Genomic DNA, 17,915 nt, shown 5'->3' on the forward strand with positions numbered 1-17,915 from the left:
AGACCAGTAAAATGGATAGATTTGCATGGTGGAGACATTTTATGGAATTATTTTGTTGGCTACAATTACTTTAATGGTAGCAGAACCAAATACCGCCACAGTCTAAATCAAGAAGAGGACTTTCTGAAACCTACATCAAAAGTACTGTGTTTGGAGTACTTGAAAAGGAAAGAAAAATTGCAGCTTTGGCTGGTTTTAACATTTAAAACAGTGATGATGTTTAGATCCACCACCACTTACAGTAATTGAATACACCCCAATATTGTAAAGTCTAGACTCAAAGGCTGAATTTTATAACCAGATCTTGTCAACTTAGGGCCATATTTGGGTTAGGAAGACATTGGGTGGCGACTACGACAAGAGCGATTGTAAATACTAATGTAAAATCTGTCAGAAATGAGAATGGATTCACATGGGTCGGGTATTACGAGAATAGGGCTTTGATAACAGGCTATTTGTTTATCGCTGAAAGCCTTTTAAATCCTTGGGCATCTAGTATGAACTAGCCTGGTGGGTAAGCAGAATAGCTATGCAGCACTACCTTATCCAGGGAGTTGGTCTTGTCGCAGTTCTTGTCAGGTAGGCTATTGCCAGAGTCTGTACTAATTAGAGAGCCCCGGGAGTCAGCGTACCGCACTGAATTGATGTTCGGAGTAGATGAGGTGTGAGGAGAAGCTGCAGAGAAGATAGGTGTTAGCAGGGCAGCAGCAGCAAGCTTGTCTACTATCTAAATATCATGCAATTAAACATGTATGGTTGACTTTATCAGGCTACTGCATTGTATTATTCCATCTAAGTGGATCTGATGGAGAAAAAAAAAAAAATCCCCATCATATCCTGAGACTGAACTTAAGCATTAAAAGATCCCCTGTCATTGCTATAGCTTAATATAATAAATGGCTTATCTTTTTGTACTTTTGATTTCATGTATTTCAAAAATCAATTTGAAATACTGGTTTTATATATAGTATTTTTTTTACGTAGTATTTTATGTAAAATGTATGCAGTACAGTATTTTAATGCTGGAAGTAAATGCTACATGTCTAGTTCGAGTCATTGTAAATATGCCTGCATAACTTCCTATAAATCTTTACACAAAATATGACAACTATGTAAAGAACTTTACAAAGGTATTGAAACCTTTTGCAACTGTTGAGCAAACATTCTGTACAGTGCGTCCCTTTATACCATAGAAGCAGTTAGAAGGCATCATGGTCTTGAATCCCGTTCTCGTTAAAAGGCAAAACACAAATAACACGTTATAGTAACTATGGCACACACATCAGGTATGCCAGTGAATACTAGATCACGCCATCACAAATGTAAGAGAAACCTGTATCTAGATGTCTGAGTGCTCACCTGTGCCTGAGATGGCACCAAACACATCCTTGTGCAGGCTGCTGTCAATGCCGTTGCCTGGCTTTTGAGGTGTCATCGTGGGGTTCCCCAGAAGAGAGTCATCTCTTGCGTTCTGGAAGAGAAAAGAAAAGAAAATGAAAAGCAATGTCTACCAAAAGAAACTGGAAAACACCCCCACTCAGCAAAACTGCAAACACCGTCTTTGCAAAAATATGACCAGCAGATGGTGCAATAGTCTTACATTGTTTGAATGGTTCACTGGGAAAGGCGAGACATCCTTCACATTGAGTCTGTGCACATTCTCCAGCAGCAAGCCGAACAGTGGCAAATACAGTGTGGCTGTTCTAGCCTGTTGGCTCTAGAATGAAAGACAGGAGGGAATATTAGTAAAATAACAGTTTTATCATCAGCCAAGGACACTGGTCTGTTTACTTAACATTTTCACTTGTTATAAAGGCTAGAACAGGAAGTTAGGTTTTAAATCCAAATTCAGCACGAGGCTGTCTGTACTGTATTATTATATTACGGGCACTACACACTTCCGTTTTTGTCACTGTTTAAATATACTTGTTCTAGCTTATTCATTTTATTAGCATTCACGTTTATAAAATCAACCCCATTTTTTTTGTCTGACAAATTAAAAAAGGACAAGTAACAATAACATTGTTTAGCAGACAATGGCATACAGTACAGCGGCTGTCGTGGAAGGATCTTGGAGGACTTAGTTTCAATGTGATGCTATTTATACAAAACTGTTGGGAGTTTAACACTTCTCTTAATTGCTCAGCTCCCTAGCTTTACAGTCAAAACAGAAATCAATTGTAATGCTGTTGACCTCTAAAAATGGTGCAGGAACAGGGTTAGACCCCTATAGAAAATATTGAGTGGACTCTATAGGGTGACGCAATGTGGACCAATGGTGCTCGTTTTTTCTATGCGCAAGGAGTCTCGGACCTAGAACGTCCCCAGTAGGTTTTTCACATTTACAAAGTCAGTACAGTCAATTTTATACCTAAAAAGATAATGATATTAATAATTGCGGCGCCTGGGGCCATGAAAAAATCACACTGTTAGTTGGATGGGAAAATGTAAATTTGCATGTAAATAATTATATTACATGAAGATTGGAAGTAAGTTTTAGGCTATCAATAATCAGTAGAATAAATTACAATTGATAGTAGAACATGCTAAACTATAAAATGCAGTCAATCTCACTGTTGGGTAGATTGTCTATGGAAGGATCACAGCCCAGAATAAAGAAAAGGAGACTCTCACTCTTTAAACTGGAAGGTCTATCCTTGTCTGTTCTTGAGAAATATTATTCAGCTGCAAGGCTATATTCGGTCCAATACTGGATTTCCAAAAATGTTAATGCCGATTGTTTCGACATTAAGCCATTTTAACAATCTGACTATTCACAGCTCCAAACTGGTCCCAAAGAAATGTGTTTAAATGTTTAAAAAAAAAAAAATGCTAAATGTCTGGTATAATGTTTTAAAAAAATATGTAAGGATTAGGCATTGATTATTTAAAACCGGAGACCTTTTGTTAGAAAATGTCTTTCAATATAACGATCTTAAAGCTCTTTACAAAGATAAAAGCAAAAAGAAAAGACATGCAACTGCAGGTCGCAAATAAAAACTAAAGCTTAAAAAATGTGACAATAACCAAACACGTGTGCCCTTCTTACAGATGATATGGTATCCCAAAATCTGTTACAATAACTATAAAAGACCATACAGACATCATAGATCACAGAAATATAAAAACAAGCAAACAGAATTCATAATTAAAAAAAAAAAAAAAAAAAAAAAGCACATTACAAATCGGACAAAAAACAAATAAAGTAGCATTGACAATATGTATGCAGTATAATACAGAACAGAAGGCTTTATATTATAGCCTAGTAAAAACTGGTGAGTAGGGTCTTATTTAACACTGATGTGATATTAAATAACTTTTGCTATATTATAAGCAGGATCAACAAGGGAGGCAGTTTTGGAAGAAGAAATCAAGGTCAGCTGTTAGGCTAATTTGCACTTGGTTTACTTTCAAAATGTTTTAACTAAATCAAATCGTTATTATTATGTGGCAACATTCTTTACAAAAAAAAAAAAAAAAAAAAAAAAGTATTTTGCCCAAAAACAGTTGTCACGTCAATTTCAGTACACAGTGACGCTTGTCAATTTCAGTACAAAGACTCCAGTGACCGTGTGTGCTCTGGAGCTCCAGAGAGCACATGCAACACAAGGAAACATTCAGTCGGGAACATTAAATGATTAAGTACTGGGGAGAAATAAAACAACAACTTTGAGTTATACATTGTTGAGCAGAGCTATTAAGTAGTTGTACCAATAACTACTAAAGCTGGTAGCTCATACAGATACAGCATATGACCATTAATCTTTAAAATGGCTAAATATTTGTTTAGCATGACAATATTGAAAGCTTGTTACAAATATCAGGATTTGGGAATTAAGATATTAATAAGTTGGCAGAACCAGATGTCATTTTCCAAAACATTGATTTTTAATCAAGTATTTACACACGCTCACGCGCACACACACACGAGATGTAGGGCAACTATGACAAGGTGCAACAGGGCCAGGAGCCCTGTACATAACAGGCAAGGCAAAGCCCTTTTGTTAAAATTGTTTTTTTTTATTTGACGGTATTTAAAACAAATGTGTTGTTTGTTTATTTTAGAATTGGGTACCCCTCCTCACCTGTGCAGTTATTATTTTGTGTTTGTATTTGTATTATGATTTATTTATGTGTGTTTATAAATATGACTGCAAAGCCATATGTTTTGTTATTGTTTTACAGTGTGAATGGGGAGCCCCATCCACACTAAAAACCTTGTGCAGAAGGTGACCATCTCCCAAGTTAATTAACTGTTTAACTGTTGCTAAATTGGGAGATGGTCACATGCATAAAAGCCTGCAGCTCTCTGCAATGTGTGGGTGTTCAGAGGACTGAATGAGAGAGAGCGAGCGAGGAGAAAAGGGAAAAGAAATAAGAATAGGATCAGTGAAAGCGATCTGCCCAGCCTGACCTGTGTGTTTGGTGTTTTGTGTTGTGTTGAAGATTTGTTTTGTTTAAAACCTTTATTTTGCTCGGAGAGCAAGTATGTTTTTTGTTAAACCTTTTATTTTATTTTTGTGTTTTTAAAAAAAAAAAAAAAAACGGCGTGACTATTTTCTCAAAGGCTGACATCAGTGGTATGGCAGCAGGCTCACCTTTGAAGCATATCTGTCATCGAATGAGTGCTTCACCATTAGGCTCTTGAGCACGCTGATTGAGATCTGCCGGACCTCTCTGAACTCTTGAAGAGCGCTCCCCACCTCCCTTAGGAGCAGGCCCACCAAGAAATGGTTTCTACAGAAGTCATCTGTTAGGGAGTAGTCGAGCTGGAGGTCTGAAGAGAGCGAGAAAGGAAATTTAGAAAAGAAACAATTACAAATCATAAAACTAACAAGAGTAACGTAAACCAGAAATAGACGCGCTGATCTACAAAATGCTGAGCATCCCGCAACAAAGAACACATCCCTGTGCTGCGTCTAAACTGAAAATGAACTCTGACTGACTTCTTAAACGCTCTCCCAGCTGCAAAGACGTAAAGAGCATCTCTTTAATTTAATTCTGGTTATGGTTTCATGCCTACGAGTGGTTTGACTCAAAATATATCCTGCATCGGCAACGTGAATGTAAAAAAAAAAAAAAAAGCTTTTTATAAAAAACAAACTTTCAAAAGGCAGTGTGTTTTTTTTTTTCATTAAGAAGAAATTGCAGTACATCTGCAAGGTTAAAAAACAGCTTCAAAATGTGTTGGATATCAAAACACAGGAAAAACAAGTGCAGCAAAGGAAAACAGTATGGTAAATTTATCAGTGGTATATAGTATTTACATAAATTTAAGGTCTCACTTTTTTGCCAAATAAAAATTAAATTTGGGGGGAGCAAATTAGATTATTATGGGCGCTGGAATGAGAGCTACTATAGACACAGTAATTCCCACTACAAACTTCATGCGTGTTTTATGATGCAGCTCTTAAAAGAAATTCCACAGAAACACATTTGGGGCATCTGAGATGTGTATCAGAAGATGGAGATGCAATCGAAGGCTAGTTTTGCTTGCGAACGTGGCAAAGTCGCGCTGGAAAAATTAAACAAACGGGGACAATAAAACTGACTGAAATAAAGCAATTATTTTTTGCCATTTCCTTCAGCCCCAAACTGCGCCAAAACGCGGCTTCTTTGCTGTTCAAACACTAGAAGTAGTTTGGTCATCCAATGTCTAAACTGCATCTCAGTAGAAGTGATGAATGTGGTTACTTCAGATGCATCAAATTAGAATAGTGATAAGCTAGTTATTAGCATTTATGTGTTTGCAATTAGCTAAAACGTGAAAATTATCAAAACACAGCTGCTTGGGCATCAAAGTGTTCCACCTATTTTAGTTGCCTCCTATTCGCTAATAGTATACGTACAGTGTTGCTGCATGAAAAGCATCCATACTGATTAGTTAGTGCCAGAGTTCCTATGATGATTTTACTGATCTGAAGTGAATGGTTTTTCCATTGCAGCAGTGCTAAATGAATTTGCAGACACCTTTTATGTCTTCGGGTCATTAATGTTCATATCATCCATAAAGCAGTGACCTTGTGACACAATTATGTGACAATGATTTGCATGAACGCAGTGGACATGATGGAAAGAGGTTCTCCCAATGGGGCAGTTAAAAAAAAAAAAAAATTACGTCAAAATTCGCACACAAACAATAAACAAAGCCAAGCAATAAACAAATCCAATCAAGCAAATAAGCATTTTTTTAAAAAAATTTGCAAGCTAGACAGTCAAGAATACAGTAAATAAACAAGTACTGCAATGCACCAGATGCTGATTAAAACATGAATAAAAAGCACCACAAATCACACTTCTAGAACTGTACTCTGCAATGGATGAAACACAAGAGTGGTCAATGTCAACGTCCCAAAAAAATGGGCTGTTATTGGTTTAAAACAAGCTTGGAACATTAGAAAATATTACACCAAAAGGTATTGGGAATATATCAATTAATACTTAATACTCAGGTGTGTGCACAGTAATATACCACTCTTGTGTTGATCGAAACTAAAAAGTAAGCCAATTACAGTCCATATTAACGACAAAGAATTCTTTGTGCTTATTTTTGCAGTGATGGATGTGAAAATTACCAATTAAATCCATTGATGAATGATTTTGTGGTTCAAGGGTAAATTATCTGATTTTTTTTTTTTTAATTGATGTTTTGTTTTTAGTTTTTTTTTTTTTTTTTTTTCAGAAAAAGGCAAGCATCACACCTCACACCTACCTACTGGAGTATCATGTGACTCCACGTTTGGTGAAAGAAAAGCTAATTAATAAAGAAAAAAGAAACAAAAGCGGAATAAACACACAAAATAGGCTGCTGTTAAAAATAGCATTCATTAAAAAACACCATATATTCTCCTAGGACTGACAAAACAGCGATCTAGCAAGTTAACATATTTACAAAAACAAGTGTTTCTAAAAATTAGCCTGCCATCAGCTATCTGCCAGCAGTTAATGTAGCAACCTTACAGCTGAGGGGATCACAAACTCGCAGCTTAGAGTCCATGCACAAACTACATTCTCAAGCACTATCAATTGCAAAATAAAATGAAAAGGTGAATCATCAATCCCTACAAAACAGCTGCTGACAATATTTACAAGTGGGCCGTTTTAATAAAGCCTTTGCCTGGAGACATTTATTTTGAACATATGGCTGCCCTGGTCACTTGTGGAGTAATGTTAGACATTCTTGGCCAGATCTATTGGACAAATACTGAAAACTGTACTGATTTTGTATTACTACTGGGGAGAGAAATGGGGTCAAAAGTAGTATCAAGGTTAAGAAATTCCTTCTGATTCTACTTCTTTCAGAGAGAGACTATGCATACAAGCACTGTACAGCATAGTGTCAGGTCATTGTCTTTCTCTAGTGAACAAAGTTACCTGCATATTATGTCTAACTACTTTGAAAACAGAGCTTATTCTTTTCAAAAAGTGTGCTTAATGCTTCACAAAGAAAGCAGCACCAAGTAATGACTGTTACCTTGAAATCTCTGAATCCTTCCCTTCCCAAATGGCATTGGCAGGTTCAAAGGAATGTAGTGCTCATGGTTGCACACCACACGCAGAAACTCAAACTTGAATTCAAAGAGCGTCTAAAAGGAATTGTGTTTTAGAGGAGACTAATGTTAAAAAGGCAAATAACATGAAATAATAAACACACACAAGATCTCATATCCCAAAATACATGTATACTGTCACTCACACCCCAAAATACACATATACAGTCATTAAGAAAATTTAAGGAGGAACAAACTGTGAAAATATGTACAGACGGACAACAACAGGAGTGCAACTGACAGACACTTACTGTATAAATATAGATTTAACGTTTCAAAATTTGTCACCCTACCTTTGGTTCTCCAGGGCTAAAACAACTTATGTAGTTGTTGATCTGCTTGAAGACAAATCCTCTGTCCATAAATGTAAAACAGCGCTAAGAATAAAAAAGTGAACACATGGGAGGTGAGTTTTAACATGTGTCAGAAACCATTTGCAAAATAAAGGGGTAGAGAGTCTGAAGGGGTACAGGATGGATTGATTCATCATAGCAGTCATTTTGGGCAAACACTGACAGTGCAATACATTTCTCAGCTGTTCCCAATTAGAGTCCAGGTCTTGTTTTATTAAAATACATTTCTTTAAATATTGAACAGTTCAGCCAAAATTTGGCATATATTTACTATCTAGCTGAATGAAGGACCACCCAACCACCCTGACTACTTGGTGGTGGTGGTGGTGGGTGTCCCCCCTCCCCGCTCAAGGACTGATCATATTAAGAAGTGAAAAATAATCATTTCTAAACTGGCTTACGAGTGGATGAGTCTGAAAGTATTTTGTAAGGCTCAAAACATCTGCAATTTTGACAGATCCCAGATTAATATGACAGCTCTTCTGATAATTCAGGACTGTATACTATTTAAGCAGTCATACTAACCCACTCATCTGAAGAACTGGTCACATACCAAGCTCACACTTCATTTTAAAACAAAACAGAGTTGATTTACTATATGTGAGGAAAGAATTCCCACTTGTTTGTCAAGTTTTGTATGCCAAGCTTTATTTAAATAGATAAACAAAACCTTTAGCTCCACTGGTTAACAGCTGAATCAGATATAATACTGTTGCAACCAGGAAGCACAAAACAAACCAAGGAAGCAGTCAAGAGAAGGGAAATGATGTATGCATTACTCATTTTTCTAAATTTAGTTGCAATTGGCCACAAAGGACATTTTGTATCTCAGTATTGTATTATCTTTTCTCTACACTGACATTTTAAAAACTAGGCTTGGAAGTGCAGCATAACTTGGTTATGCAACTATTCATTATTTGTGCGCTTTCATTATCTTAAAGTCCTGGGATCAGTGAAATGCAATTGTGTTGTACCATTAAAACTAAATAAGCAGTTGTTAAGGTTTGAAATCAGACTCCATCACCAGCGTTTCACATATCCAAACATTGGTCTCGAACTTGGACTTGTACAGTAGATATAACTCCAAACCCCACAGACCATGAACAGTACCTTAACAAAAACAGCAAGACTATGGTTTGCATTCCTTGCTGCCTCCAGATTGTCCTTGTACTTGTGTGAGATGTGAGGCATCAGCATATTAACCAGGGTCTCCACGGTATGGTGGAAAGAAGCAGAAAATCGCTGGTTCCTTGACAACTGAAAAACAAAACACTTTTGATTATGGTGCAAACCCTAAAAAGCTCAACATAATCTTGTGTCTTTTTTTGTTTTTTTTTGGTCAAGAGGGATCACACTGGTCACTGGCATTTGGCACCAGACAGATTCCTAACTGGACAACAATGTGCAATTTCAAAATAAAATTGCAAACATATATCATTTATAATTCATTTGTCACGAATAAGAGAGTAAATTATCATTTTGTGGAATGTCATGTGTGGTTACCTACAAGTTCAAAAGGCAAAGCAATAAAATAAATTGATAAAAAAAAAGATGGACCACTTTTAAACAGTTCAAAATCATTAACATAGAATGAACTAGAAAATAAAAACATAAAATCATACCCTGCTGCATCGTACTATTTCTATATAAAAATGATAGTTGTGTTTAAATAGATTTTCTTTGGACACAGTACTTTACACTTGCTTAAATCATTAAAACAGGTTGCCTTGTGATAATTATTCTATCTAAAAAGAAGCTACAAACCCCATCAATAGAAACAAACAGTTAGAATGGACAACTGTTATAAATGTTAATGATTTGTATTCCGTTCACATACCTTCACCTTGCAGCTCTCTATAAGATACTGGGCCATAGATTTTACAAGGGCTTCAAAGAAAAACCACGAATACTACAAATAAAAACAATTGTGATTGGTTAGCAGAATATTATTTTACAAAAACATGTTTACTTAACCCATTATCAAACTAAGTGACAATATGGAAATAGCTAATTATCATTATTCAATGGTTAGCCACAGTTTAACAGATTAAACACCCCGAAAACAGCAGCAGCTCTTATCTATTGTGCTTCAATAAATTGGTTTGTTTTACATGCACTTTCAAAATCATTGGTACCTTGAGCAGTTTGTTACTTGTGAGGAAATCAGCAGAAGGCTTCAGGATCATAGTCATTGCCTTGGTCAGTTCCTCATGCACTGTCTTAGAAGTGGAAGCACTGTAGGGCTCCGTCTTAAAAACATACTTCACAAGAGGCAAACAGGTTACTTACTCAACATAGGTTTCACGTAAACAAAACTCCCAACAGAACACAGAGACACTTGAGCAGCGCCTGCAGTTGTAAAACTTACCTTCACATAGGACCGTAAATAATGCTCTAATCCTTCTTCGTGGCACTGGGCGACAACATGAATTATTACTCTAAAAAGCAAAACAAAATAAAAAATACATGTAAACAGAGACAGTATGCTGAATCTGCACATAATCATTTCAGGTTTCACATGAACACCTTTCAAAGTTGAGGTTCTGATCCCAATTTCTACCCCCAGAATTAAATTGTACACCTACTGCATGATAAATTAGGGATATTTCTTAACAAATGGATCAGGATTCCTTTTCACCAGGTATTTTCATTTTTAAAAGTGCATTAAAAAGGTATAGTAAAAGTTCTGAAGTTTTATTTGAGTATGATAGACTAGAACACATTTTATTTATTTTTAATAATAAACACAAAAAAGGTCAGAACCCCTACTTAAAAACATCACTTGCCTTGTGACGTTAACAGCCACATCTTCCTGTGCTGCCCTAGTGAGGACTCGAAACAATTGGTTTAGTATGGTTGGCAAGAATTTGATCATCACATGGCCCTCCATTGCATGTAAACTCTGAAAAGAAATTTGGACATTTTAAAAGCTGTACATTATGTACTTTTCAGAAAACGTACAGTATGCATGAAACTTTAGGGTGCATTTATATAAGCCTGCAAATATGAAGTCTCTACCTCAAATGGTTGCTGAGAATTGCAATCCTTATAAAAGCAAACATAGAAACATGCAAACATATAAATACTTGCAATTGTAGTTGTCATGGCTCAGTGGTTACCATGGACACGGTCTGAAGGGACTACGGAAGCTCTCACTAATACGTGTGCAAATGTATAATTTGGAGCGAGTCTTTCACCAGTTTTAAAATTGTGATGGAAGCAAAGAGACATTTGTTTCTAAAATGCCTAAACCGTGCATAACAAACACTGAAAAGAATTTGAGCATGAGGGGATGTATGCAGCCGACAGTGACAAAACTATGATGTGAAGATTTTGCAACTGTCAGCTGGAATGGGAGCTGAAGGACGTTGTTAAGCGTTAGCTGTTTATTCCTTTTGGGGAAAACATGGCTTGTTTGTTCTTGTATTTTGTATTAGTATGCTAATTCTTTGTTTTATTTAAAGTGGTGCAAACTTTGCACTGGAAAAAAATGCTGTTTTGGTTTTGAATGAGTTGAATGAATGAATGAATGAATGAATGAATCTGCTTTGCTTAGTGTTTAAATACTGGGAAACCCCAAGCTTGTTGTACTGGAGGCCTGCTTCAGTGCAATGGGATTGAAATACAATTCCTATCTTTTTTTTAATGGGTAGATTGCTGTATTTGCAATTATTATGACAGCGCCACAATAGTACAGCAGTATAACTATATATATATATATATATATATATATATATATATATATATATATATATATATATATATATATATATATATATACACATACACACACACACACACATTTTATCTTATTGTACTTTTTATAGAGGGCATGGGCAGCATTTACTATAAATAGGCAGTTAATTAAAAAGATTGGGAGACTTCACGTAAGTTGCCGTTATTGCCGGTAACTAAATTATTTTTTTATGTTTATACCTAAATGTTAAATAAAAAAAAAAGGGAATAATGTTTAACAAAAAAATGTAAATAATTAAAACATGATGCATATTTTGTTTTTATTTATATACATCTATTTTAGTAATTTTACCAATGTGTATCTGTAACAAAATAAAACATTGTTAGCGAATAAACAAAATAACACAATTTATGAAAAATAAAATGAAAAATTATAAAAAATAATTAGGGCTTTACCTATTATCGAACTTGACTGAGGGTACCAAGTATAAAGCCAGTATCTCAAAGCATTATGTATTATCAGCAAAACAAAACTAAAAAAAGGTCACATAAAGCCAGTTTAACAGGCATCTTGTATCATAGGTGAAGGTTAATGTGCAAGCTGACATATTCTAGGAGATATTCGCAGTTGCAGAAGAGGCAGCTGGATTAATTGTTTGTACTAAATCAAAGTTATTATGCAAATGATTGATGGACAATGACACTTGAGTTACTTCAAGGTCATAAAAGGTACATTTACTTGGTCTTGAAATTATGACCGAATATGTTGAATCCATTGTGTTTCCCAGTACATTCTCTTGCATGTCCCTATCAAGTACACATCCCCAAATGGTTTAACATCTCAGTATCATACTAAGCTCAAAATAGCTTTAACAAATCAATTGCATTAAGAATTCATGCTATAACAAACACAAGCGCCATGAAAAAACAAGGAAGGAACCGGGAATGCGGACTAAGAGAATTTGAATGCAAACTCCATCAGGCAGTCAGAACAATCAAGCCACTATAAATAATGTATAATGCACGTAATATTGCATCATTAATAATTAATACAGTGTATTGCATGGGGTAAGTGTGTGGAGTATTTAAATTGCTTGGTGTTTTTCTTCTGCATTTCACTCTAAATTCATCACACGTCCCACAAATAAAACTTATTTCATAGAAGAACATGGTAAATAAGTACATATTGAGGCCTATTATGTCCCTCGCATTACCTTAAGATATTTGACCAGGTCCCCTCCTGGTGCTTCAGCTGCAGACTCTGCGATCTGACAGTGCTGGAAGAAATTGTGCAGATGCTGGTCCTAACGAAATACAAAGCATACCATATTGCCATTTAGAATCGGAGGAAATGAGAAATGCTTTTGTGAACAAAAATAAAGCATCCATTGGACAGAATGTATGGGATCTCTGAAGTAAACAGAGCATGTGAAGAATGGCCAGTGGTTAAAACACACTAGAAATGTTTTTTTTTTATTTTATTTTATTAGTTTATTTACTTTTTACTGCCCAACAACGGAGGAACTTAAAAAAATATTAGTGGCAGCAAATAATGCTGCATCTCTATACCCCGGAAAAGTCACATGACCAATGGCTGATGATGTAATTGCTGACCTGAGTGTACACTGTGGATACAAGGTGTGTTGCGATCTTGAACAAAGGCTTGCCCCCATCAACCCATTTGATGATTTCAGGACCAGAATGCTGCAATGCAAAAAAATAATAAAAAAAAAAATAAAAAAAAAAATACTAGTATGCACCCGCATTAAAAAATATCACAACAAATTTCTGCTTTTACAAAATGAAATAATGGGATTTTAGAACAGCTGAAAAGTATTATTAAAAAGGACAAATATTACAACAAACAGAAAACGCTGCTACCTTCCCCATCCCTGTCTCCTGGTAGTTTAGGTAGCCTGCTGGCAGATTAGCTGATACAGGAATCTGCTGCTCGTTCATGATCACTCTGCCATCCTTCAGTAGGGGAAGCCAAGCGTATCCCACTGCAGGCAACAAGGGCGTGACATTTGGTTTCACTAAGTAAAAGGTGCCAATTGGAGGCTTTTATCTGCTGAGACTAGCAAATCTAATTGAATTTGTGACCATTCAAGCCTAGCTAGAAATTATTTTTAATTACCCCTGCAGATAACCTTCTATTTAATTGTGACAAGCACTAGGCATAATTGCTTCTTTATTTAATATTGGTAAACTTATAAAAATGATTTAAACATAATTAAGAGTCATATACAGTGATATAGTACAGTGGTGGGTGTTGTGCCTATAAAAATTAACCAACGACCCCCCCCCCCCCCCCCCCCCCACTCCCTTTCCCTTAATGTCACATTTTCCACAGAAGAATCTGTATGTTACACAATTTTCAAACACAAAGACTTGCACATTCAATCTGGTTTACTCATTTGTTGGGTTTCCTTTTATGACTGACCTTGTGTCTCAATCTGCTCTTTCTTTTTGGTGCTTCCTTTGCTGGTACTGTCACAGGCGACGTGATAGAATGTGAACAACAAATGGTGCTTTTCATTGAGCTGAGTTGGTAGCTCAATTTTAATCTGAGGAGGGGAATCAGCAACAACACTTGTTATGAAACACACATGCTTCAAAAATATAGAATTTCAACATTTCCAATACAAAGTATTTGGACAACAGATATCAATGGTATTTAGTTTATATTGCTTCAAAAGCCAATAAATCCATTGCTTAGCTGATATCAGACTATACTGCAAGAAACAGTGCCTTGAGTCATTGCTATCTCTCAACAATACTATTAATTCCAATGCCTAGCACCTTTGGCATCACTAATACCTATAAAATCTATCTTATACCAAAATTACAATATTTTACTGCCTACTTTTATGTCTTCCTAATAACTACTAAAGCGTCTGTTTTATTTGTGCTTTAAATCAACAGCATGGCTTTGATTTTCCTATCCCTGTAGACAGTGTAGCTTGTTTTTTGGCTTCAGCCTAGCAGATTTCCAGACTATATAAACATAGTAAACATGTTGTTCAGTGAATTGAATGCCACTGCAGTTAAAAAAAAAAAAACATTGCTCTTTACCTCATCGTAAAATTCTGGGTTTTGCTGGTGATGTAAAACTGCAGCAAAAGCATTTTTCGTAAACATTGGTTGTCCACATCTTCCATAAATACACTGAAAAATAGAGAACAGGCAACCAGTTACACTGTGAAACTGCAGATGTATTGTAAAACGTACGGGAGACCCCAAAACAGTTTTAAAAAGCACATGCAACCTCCCACTCACCTACAATTAAAATAAAGATCATACATGTCAATAAAAAGAGAACTTTATCCATGATCCTCTTAAAAAAAAAAAAAAAAAAAAAAAGGCAGCGGATGATTCACACCCCTGGAGGCTAAGATGGGTCAGTGATTCTATAGTATTACTAGGAAGCTTCATAATTAGACAAACTATTTTCTAATATAATCACTGCCAGCGTTGCTAAAAGTTTGTGTAAAGTTTATTTTTAGTATTACTGCATATCTTCTGATTGAATGTATACATCTCTGGCTCCCAAAAGCCAGCAGCAGTTAATTAGATAATTTGCAGGGTGAAGTTTACTAAATACACAGCCAGGTGTATACAAACACCCAACCCCTTAGAGATCTAACTGACGAAAATCTAATTTTCCATATACAACAGAGATTGCTATGGCAAGACTGTTTTGTGTAGAAATAATATATATATTAATACATATTGGGCTCAATTTACTCTGAATAACAGCACTTCAAAGCGGTCTTTGAAATGCTGTACCATTGCCCAGCAATCAAAGTGGACTGTGCTGGTTTTGTTTAGCTGAAACTAGGTCTGGGCTGTGCAAACAATAAAGCATTTTATGAAATTTAAAAGAACAAAAAAAAAAAAAATAGAAGAAATATTTTCAAATAATAAGAAAAACTAGAGGATAAAGCAGGAGTTCAAAAGTAATTATGTGTCAGTTCTATCTGCAAATCATTTACTGTGACTGTCTCACTGCCTTCAGCGAGATATTGAGTTGTAAGTTTTCTGTTTGTGGAAATTCAGTTATTTTAGATTTTTGGTTAGTAAGTCCTAGTACTGTCCCAAAGTCTGTTCACGTCATTGTTCACTATGAACTCAAAGTAACCGAAACCAGTACTTTGCTATGACTGCATACTAAAATCAAGCACACTATAATCTGACACACTATCATCAGACTATAATCTTAGAATGATAACCCTTATAACCGACAGATCTGACAAATCAGTTACTCTGCTCGGCTGCTGGACTGTTGAGCTACATATATCTATACATCACTGGGAAATGATGACCTCCAGATTGTGCTACCCAAGCTACATCCCAAGGTAATAAAGGATAAGTACTTAATCCTTTGGTTCACTGTAAATCAACGCACAGAGCAAGCAACAGTATTCCTCTTTTTACTACTGTACCCTAATCCACTGCTTCAAAAACAGACTAAAACCACAAAACACTGATAAAATCTACCATTGTAGAAAAGGTACTTATGGAGCAGTCATTGCCTGATTTCATCAGTTTGCTGGTTTATATTTACCAATTCCTTTCTGGTCATGAATGATGGCAATCAAACCTTATCAATTTACTAACCTTCAAAGGTTGCGCATCTTCATCATCAGAATCTCTGAACTCTAAGCAAACGGCAATGTTTCTAGCCTAAAAGGGAACAATAAAGAACTTGAACATTCTGTAGATTACCTGACCTGATAAAAATTGAACCTTTATTGTACAAGTGATGTTAGGCAACTACAAACAATAAATGTATGTGTGTGTGTGTGTGTGTCATATATATATATATATATATATATATATATATATATATATATATATATATATATACACACACACATATATACATACATACATACACACACACACACACATCTTAAATCTAATTAATGTAATTGCTAGTACTACACATTTGCTTATGATTATTACATTTACTGCTCAGTAAGTCATTTCTGAAGCTAAAGTTCACATTTTTATTGGACAGATGATGTTCTGCATGACCAAGTCATTCATTGTGTTGAAGGAAATTGATATGTGGTACAAACAAAGCCCTTTATTGTACTGTGAACTATACAGCCAGGATGGTAAAAACCTGAGTTAATGAGTAGAGCCCATGTTACCTTTGCAAATGATTTCTGGCTGTCGTACTTCAAATGCTTTGGGTAAACATAGAGGTGATTGTTGTAAATGGTGAAAGGCTGGGAGTATTTGGGTATGCATGGAATAAACTCCTCCACTTCAAACAGGATATTTGTCTTGCCGTTGTTCTCAAACTGCTTGACAGGAATGTATGATGAGGTAACACAATCTGAAAGTAAAAATAATGAATAAATAAAACACAAAATGAATAACGAAACCCTTGAAAGTAATTCTTTACAATTTTTTCTTAGAACGATTTTACGTACTTATTAAATCCGGGGCAACGTTGTCGATGGTGACATCTAGATTTCCTAAGATAACAGGGAGTTTGGACATCTTTTCTGGCCTGTAGTAACATATTAATAGGCAATAGTTGCTTAAACAGATGTTCGGTCTTTACAAAAAACAGAAAACAAAAACTTGGCACAAGCTCTCAGACACTCAAAGTTAACAGATTTATAGCATTTTGTGAGCGTGTACAAAAGAAACTGAAAAAAAAGGAGAATTGTATCATCACACTCTGAAATGTTTATTCAAACAGGTTTAACTAAACACTGGATTCAACAAAGCATATGCAGGAAAGCATGGCTAGCGGGGCTTACATCAGAAATATTTGTACAGTCTTTTAACACCCTTTTGCTAACACTGGGGATATAATCTTTATCTGGGTTTGAACTGCCCCTAAGAAATATTCCACAGTATAGTGCTGTGCAACAACACAGCAAAATCGTATTTTTCCATTAGCTTATGACCTTTTTTGTAGAAGACAACATAAATCCTAAAGCATTTGGCCTCGGTGATGAAGATTATTTTCCTCGGTTCTTTTAACAGCAAGGACAGTGATAAAGAGAGATACTAACTTTCTAAAATCTGCCAGAAGCTTCAGCAAGTCTTCATTCGATAGCTTATTGCTGTCCTGTCTGTAAATTGCTGAAAATCTGGCCGACTTATCCAGAGTTCCTTGTGCATCTTTAAATAACGGCCTACAAGAGAAAAGGAAAATAGTATTTTTATACAAAAGAACAAAGCAAACCCAAATGTATATTTTCTAAACAGCCGACAATCATTAAGCCCTCTAGACTGCAATTCAGCCTATTCATTTTTTCCAAAGGCTTTAACAGTTTTCCACTCAGTCAAA

General features: G+C 35.6%; 1 protein-coding gene across 1 annotated transcript in view; it reads right to left on the reverse strand.

The window, feature by feature from the left end:
* The window catches only part of LOC121321074 (dedicator of cytokinesis protein 9-like), a 107,900-nt gene that overhangs the window by 33,561 nt on the left and 56,424 nt on the right, over window positions 1–17,915 (reverse strand). The window contains exons 17-36 of the mRNA XM_041259983.1: window positions 17,638–17,760; window positions 17,044–17,123; window positions 16,759–16,946; window positions 16,220–16,285; window positions 14,675–14,767; window positions 14,043–14,166; window positions 13,481–13,602; window positions 13,214–13,303; window positions 12,814–12,903; window positions 10,690–10,805; window positions 10,272–10,341; window positions 10,039–10,164; window positions 9,741–9,812; window positions 9,014–9,160; window positions 7,844–7,927; window positions 7,475–7,586; window positions 4,599–4,777; window positions 1,601–1,717; window positions 1,360–1,471; window positions 542–675 (exon numbers count right to left, since the gene is read on the reverse strand). Coding sequence (XP_041115917.1) covers window positions 542–675; window positions 1,360–1,471; window positions 1,601–1,717; window positions 4,599–4,777; window positions 7,475–7,586; window positions 7,844–7,927; window positions 9,014–9,160; window positions 9,741–9,812; window positions 10,039–10,164; window positions 10,272–10,341; window positions 10,690–10,805; window positions 12,814–12,903; window positions 13,214–13,303; window positions 13,481–13,602; window positions 14,043–14,166; window positions 14,675–14,767; window positions 16,220–16,285; window positions 16,759–16,946; window positions 17,044–17,123; window positions 17,638–17,760 — 2,245 coding nt within the window. The remainder of the gene's footprint in view (window positions 1–541; window positions 676–1,359; window positions 1,472–1,600; window positions 1,718–4,598; window positions 4,778–7,474; window positions 7,587–7,843; window positions 7,928–9,013; window positions 9,161–9,740; window positions 9,813–10,038; window positions 10,165–10,271; window positions 10,342–10,689; window positions 10,806–12,813; window positions 12,904–13,213; window positions 13,304–13,480; window positions 13,603–14,042; window positions 14,167–14,674; window positions 14,768–16,219; window positions 16,286–16,758; window positions 16,947–17,043; window positions 17,124–17,637; window positions 17,761–17,915) is intronic.

The sequence above is a fragment of the Polyodon spathula genome, chromosome 9, assembly GCF_017654505.1.
Source record: "Polyodon spathula isolate WHYD16114869_AA chromosome 9, ASM1765450v1, whole genome shotgun sequence".
NCBI lineage: Eukaryota > Metazoa > Chordata > Actinopteri > Acipenseriformes > Polyodontidae > Polyodon > Polyodon spathula.